At 41.0% G+C, this 6166-nt stretch overlaps 2 protein-coding genes across 2 annotated transcripts in view; one reads left to right on the top strand and one right to left on the bottom strand.

Moving 5' to 3' along the window:
• The first annotated feature begins 3 nt into the window (after positions 1-3).
• C5H4orf46 (chromosome 5 C4orf46 homolog) lies at positions 4-2324 on the top strand. The gene is made up of 2 exons (XM_071556166.1): positions 4-303; positions 402-2324. The coding sequence occupies exons 1-2, from the start codon at positions 142-144 to the stop codon at positions 555-557; spliced, it is 318 nt and encodes a 105-aa protein (XP_071412267.1). The 5' UTR covers positions 4-141; the 3' UTR covers positions 558-2324.
• Positions 1963-6166, bottom strand: part of RXFP1 (relaxin family peptide receptor 1) — a 47197-nt gene continuing 42993 nt past the window's right edge. Inside the window, exons 17-18 of the mRNA XM_071556162.1 lie at positions 5759-5977; positions 1963-3752 (exon numbers count right to left, since the gene is read on the bottom strand). Of these exons, the coding sequence (XP_071412263.1) occupies positions 3451-3752; positions 5759-5977 (521 nt within the window). The 3' untranslated portion in view covers positions 1963-3450. The remainder of the gene's footprint in view (positions 3753-5758; positions 5978-6166) is intronic.

Below are 6166 nucleotides of genomic sequence, written 5' to 3'. Positions count from 1 at the left end.
CCCCGCCCCTTCCCTCCCGCGGCGGGACTACAGCTCCCGGAGCTCCGCGGGGAGCGCGCCCTGCTGGGCAGGGCTGCCTGCCCGACACTGACGCGGGAGGCGCTCGCAGAGAGCGGGCCGTGTCAGAGAGGCGAGAGGGACATGGCCGAGGCGGGGCCGCTGCCGCCCGCGGCCCTGCCCGAGGGAGCGCCCGGCGCCGAGCCCCGGAGGATCCGCCGTGGGAGTGAGGGCTCGGGTCTGCCGGAGCTGCCCGGCGGCGACACGCGGGAGCTGCTGGAAGAGGTGGAGATGCAGATCGGCGACGTGAGTGCCGGCGCGGGTCCCCTGGGGAGGGCGCTGGGGGTCCTCTCGGGGGCTCAGCCGGGCGTCAGTCACCCCCAACCTTTGTGCTCTTCCTCCAGGCTGCCTTCTCGCTAGCCAAGATCCTGGAGGCGACGTCGGCCGTGTCGGCCCAGGTGGAGGAACTGGCCACCAAGTGCTCGGAGAACGCGCGGTTCCTCAGGACGTGGCGGGACCTGCTGCGGGAGGGGTACGAGTCCCTGAAGCCCAGCGGCTGAGCCCGGCCTGGCCCCGCTCCCGTCCGACCGCAGCGGGGGCTCTTCTAAACCGTCTTTTTTAGGGAGTTCGCGTGGAGCTTTGTTTTCCCTCAGCAGCTCCACGTGAGCCCGGAGTTCTTTCAGAAATACTTGATGACTCGTGTGGGTGTTGTTTGTAAATCACCGAGTGAAAGAAACCCAACTTTGTTTAGGGAATGAGTTTTAATTTCTAGACTCTCTGTGGCAGCTCAAGCGATCTCATACTTCCCCTCCACCACGCTGCCCCGCCACTTTTTTTTCCCCTTTGTGTTAACGTGGTAGATGCAAAGTTAGTATGTGGTACATTCAGAACTCATTACTTGAGGGGAAGTGGTGTCCCGTGAGGAAGTATGGTCAGCCCTCCTTTTTAAGAGCTGTCACCAACAGACACCCTGCCAACTCCAGTGAAACTTGACCTAACTTCAGGGTTTTTTCTGTGCACACTTTCTTCGTGCTGAGTAATGGATAATATGGCAAGTTATATCCCAAACATTACTATTTTTAGCCGTATATAAAGTAGTACGTCTGTAAAGCTGCAGATTTTTTACAAGAAGTTTTATTACTGCAGACAATTTTACACTATCTTTTGTTGTAATAAAGTGCCTTATGATGGACCATATGTCTCTGCATGGTAGAAATTTAACAGCATTATTTACTGATGGGGTGGATTACTTTGAACTGTAAGGAAGAGCTTCCATCAGTTAGAAAAGAATCTGTGACATGTATTCTCCCATTGCTCAGGAAGCATGTCAGAGCTTTTTCAGTATTTGGTCCTATCATTTTATCTTTGCCTTAAGTAGTTACTAGTTTGTTAGAATTGAGCTTAATGTTGCCAGAACCTTTTTGTCTGAAAGATCACTAGTCTGAAACTCCTGTAACTGAAACTCCCGTGCCAAACAAAGCACTGTGAAAAAAAAGGAATGCTGAAATGCAGTGGCAGTCTGCAGGACAACATGACTCTACTATGATTTATTAGTTGGCTTTATTTTTATTGGTAGTACTCCTAGAATGACCAACTGTAGTTTACTTATCAAAACAATAAAGATGTTGCAAAAAATTCTGTAGTATTGATTATTCTTGTGTTACTGATCAAAACAAAGGTGACAATGACTTAACTGTAATCAAGTGGAAAAACAAGTAGTGATAAGGACAGAGATACTTGAATATCTCATCAAAGGCAGTTACAGTTCTCAAGAGGCATTGGCCTCTCAATACCAAAGGTCTATTGAATTGAGCTATAATTGCCCCAGTTAAAGGCAATCCATGTGGTAGGATTTCACTTAGCTTTTTTAACGCCAGAACCCAAAATTTTGCTAAACAGCTTGGAAGAGAAGTCATTTTGTTCAGCAGGTAATATTTTATTTCAATAAAACATACAGTAGAGGAAACAAGATGTTTAACAATCTTCAATTTCAAGATAATCCAAAGTTTTGTAAACAGCTGAAGTGTGAGTCACACTTTTTCAAAATTCTACTTCTTATATTGTTAAGAAGTTAAGTGCAAATATTGGAAGTATCTTTTAACTTAAATAGTTTCAAATCAATGCAAAAAAAACCTTTTTACCTTTGTGGGCTTCTAGGTCATCAGACTGAGTACGGTACTGAAAGAAGAAGGGAAGTTGTGATAATTCATAATGGAAAAATTTCAGTAAGAATATGTGAAGGAACTGCCTCTGGGGGTTATTTTGGATAGCTTATTTTTTTTAGCCTTGTAATTCTGGAAAATAAAATAATGCTAAATAAAAGGTGCTGAGTGGCTGTGGTCTTGAAATTAATGCCTCCAGTCAGATGCACATGGTGATTAAAATGTAGATGTCATGACACCTGCTAAGACAAATAGTTTTCTATTTGGCTGTCTCCCACATACAGAGAAAGATGTCTTGAGACTGGAATTTATTGAAGTCTGCAAGCTGTGCTGAGCTACTTACAGTAGCCCGTTAAGAAAATATGAGGAAAAGAGCAGCATCAAGATGCTGGGATACTCAGTCCAGTCTTTCCAGGAAAAGCTACTCTTCTGAAGGTAGAAACTTCCACCAGCTATGGCTGAGGGACACTTCCTTGAGAAAAAAAACACTTTTTTTTCTTTGCCACAGTTCTGGTTTTGCCTGAATGAGAATCATGAAAACCATCTTGTCCCAACCACTCCCTGCCCTGAACATGGACACCTCCCACTAGACCAGATTACTCAAGGTCTTGTCCAGCCTGACAACTATATTAGAACTATCATTATAATTTCAGGATTGTCTTTACATGGGTGAAATAGATGGTGAATTTATAGAAAAAATAGAATTTTCACTTGTTTGGCTTTAACTGATAAAATAAAGTGGCTTAATTATGAAATTTAAATATTTTTTGTAGACTTGTTGCTCCCTAAATCTTTTTAAGACTTCATACATCTAATTAGAGCCAGACAAAATTTTCAGGAGAGAATACATTTCTGAATGTTGAAACCAATTAACACTTAAAAACATTCAGCTGTTGAAATGGGGAATTGAAAAAAAAAACAGAATAACTTTCCTCCACACACTTCCCCAGAAAAAGATGATTTTGAAACAATCTGCCTTCAGGGTGAGCTGTTTTAAATGAAAATTAATTTTTTTTCACACTCCTGGCTTCTGGTAATAAAAAGCCCCAAACAACTGATTTCTCATACTGATCTAGGACAAATTGTCAAAATGTCAGGTACCACTGTGAGATGATAAAATTATTGTGTCAGTTCTACCTGCAAACAGACACATTGCTCCCTCTTCTTCCAGCAGTGGTCTATGTGAGCCTGGGTGTCACACCTCCCTCATTTTTGCTCATTGCTGTAAAGCAGTAAGCCCATGGATGTGAAGTTAACAGTGCCGATGTCACCGCGAGGATTCAAAACGTATTTACGTGTATGAATTTAGTCTTGTTGACTGTGTAGTCACTGAAGCATCAGAAGAGTCTGTACAAAGCACAGGTTTCGTAACCTTTGGCGTGATTTCATGCATTGGCCACATCTCTACCCAAATGAATGATGGACCATATGTTTTCTGTCTGCCTTTACCTCTTTTGGATCTTCTTTGTCTGTAATTGTACCAAACCTGATGAATCATTTCTTTGAAAGGTCGTGTGGTCAAAGTGTAGAGAAGAGGATTCAATGCACTATTTATTGGCAGTATAAAAATCACCACCCAAGAAGTTATGGTACCTTAGGGAGGGAAAAAGAAAGGCAGCTGTAATATGTGTTCCAGAGTTTGCACCCATTAACACAAGCACTTGATGCCTCTGCAGCTCATCTTCCTGGTGAAGGGGTGATCATTCTCCTAGGCTGACCTTCTGTCACAACAGATACTTTTTCGTCTCACTGCTATGCTTGCACTGCCATCTTACCTCCTTCTATTTCCAGGACTGCCTGAAGAACCTGACATATTGTATTCTCCCAGTATTTCCATTTATCCCTCTTCTGGGCCATAGCTCCCTATGTGCCCTCGCAGATTTCATTTTCTTGTCCCAAAAGTTTTTGCCTCTGCTTTGTTCCCTGTCTTTTCCTGTGATCACTGTTTCCCATCCTATTCCCATGACTAGTAACATGCAGTCTTAATCATGTCCCTGATGTCCTACCCTCCTGCAAAACCGAATATCTTCCAGTCCCTTATCCTCTCAGAGACTGGTTTTCTCTTCTGCACCAGGACTTCTCCATTCCTTCCCCTGAAAAGGGATTTGTATAGATCCTCCTTATTTCCTTCTTTTCCTCTTGGCAAGAGTTTCTGTGTTCACATTGTCTGCCTATGTCAGTCTATGCATTTTTACTACATCCCCTTCTCATCCTTACTGTTTGGAAGATGTTACCCAAGGAGCAGGTGGGGAAGGGATAGGATTAAAGTGGTGAAAGATGTGAGTGGGTGCCCTCCATCACGTTTGATTTATCAAACTATTATAGAATTGCTCCAAGAAGCCCCAAAAAACTTCACTCTCCCTCTGTGACACTTCTCTCCATCCCCCTCTGGAATTTTAGCAATACATTCCTGTCTATGACTATCACATTGGCTACAGTTTTGGAAAAAAAGGCAGTGCTTAGTTCTAAAGCTGTCACAAGTGTATCCCCAAAGTAAAACAATGCTATCAAACGGGGTTTAAAACTTCACTAAACTCAGGCAGCTAACTGTGGCATCTTTTATTTTATGAAATAAGTAATTACTGTTAAATCTGGTTTAACTAACACATTCATTTAATGAACCTAAGATGACCCTGCAATTCATCAAGATTTCCTCGAGGTTTCTTGTCTTAGAAAGTCTTTCACAATATTTTCATTTTTCACAGTGTTTTCTTTTAAATGTCTTAGGTGATTTGATAACTTCTTGAAGAAGCGTTCTAGAAGTTTTAAAATAACCAAATATTTGACATGATCAGTATAACTTCCAGACATTTGAAACACAAGACAAAACTTTGAAAAGGCAACTTCCAACTTCCTGGTCAGCACATATGGCAAAATCATCTGAGCTAAAACATTTTTTTGCCAACTTGATATTGTGACATACATCTGTACATTGAGCCTGAATCTGCTACTGCTGATTGTTCTGCTCATGCCCACATGTTCTTTCTGACATGGTTTGCAAACCCCACACACAAAGCCTGTCTTTCTGGCATGTACTGGTATTGCAAAGGGAAGGAAAAAAATCTTTTAAATTTTAGGTTATGGTATTTTCACATGGGAACATATTTACAGCATGAAGAAGGTAGGCAGAGCTTTATAGAACTTAATGTTTTAAACTATAATTACCAGTTTGTAAAATAAGATTAATTCAAGATAAGTTACACTGTTAAATCAAGGTAGGAAACACTGTATTGTCCTGAGCCATATTAAGGCAAGAGAACAGAATAAGTTGTAAGATGAGAAAAGTCAATGCAAATCAGCCTTGGTTATCAAATACATTGTGTACACTTTATAGATGTTATATGGAGACTAACTTGAACAATTTGAATTTTGGAGTTTTTTATCTGACTCAAAGGTGGCTAATCTTTGATGATTATAGTAATATAGTTCAATTAAAGAGTAAATACAGTTCGTTATATTCTGTGCACATATTTATAGATATAAAACATGAAGTTAATTAAAGTAATATGATTCATTTATTAAATCCTTTTTCTTCTGAAGTAGAAGCAACACTTCCTGCAGGGACAGTTGAAAAACGCCTCACAAAAGAAATGACATACCTGGTATTTCTACTTGAAGTAAAGAAAGGAGTTTCAAAATAAAAATAGGTATCCAACATAGTGCATCAGTAAATACAATGAAGAAAAAACGTTTAGCAAGGATCATCTCTTTTTTAATATGATTCCGAATTTCAGTAGCCATAATCGCTGTCTGGTGAACACTGTAGAACATACTCCCATAGGAAAACACAATGATGATAAAAGCCGCTAAGTTTACACCTGTTTAAGTGTTTAAAAGTTAAAATTAGTTATAATTTAACAGCATACTGGCAATTCTACATCACCTATTCACAGTCTAGGTAGTAAAGAAAAATATTTGGTATAAACTCCTGGTCTCACAGAATTAAGTGGCCAGAAAATTTGAGTCCTCACCTCAAGACTGAATTTTTTGCCCCCACTCAGGTATTT

Source organism: Pithys albifrons, chromosome 5, assembly GCF_047495875.1.
Source record: "Pithys albifrons albifrons isolate INPA30051 chromosome 5, PitAlb_v1, whole genome shotgun sequence".
Lineage (NCBI taxonomy): Eukaryota > Metazoa > Chordata > Aves > Passeriformes > Thamnophilidae > Pithys > Pithys albifrons.
The sequence above is the reverse complement of the archived record's forward strand: the minus strand, read 5'-3'. Positions and strand labels throughout refer to the sequence as shown.

Bases quoted from the DNA above. Each gene is read 5' to 3' on its own strand.
- C5H4orf46 (XM_071556166.1), top strand. From the start codon at position 142: ATGGCCGAGGCGGGGCCGCTGCCGCCCGCGGCCCTGCCCGAGGGAGCG. The intron at 304-401 runs GTGAGTGCCGGC...CTCTTCCTCCAG, and splicing joins TGGAGATGCAGATCGGCGAC to GCTGCCTTCTCGCTAGCCAA.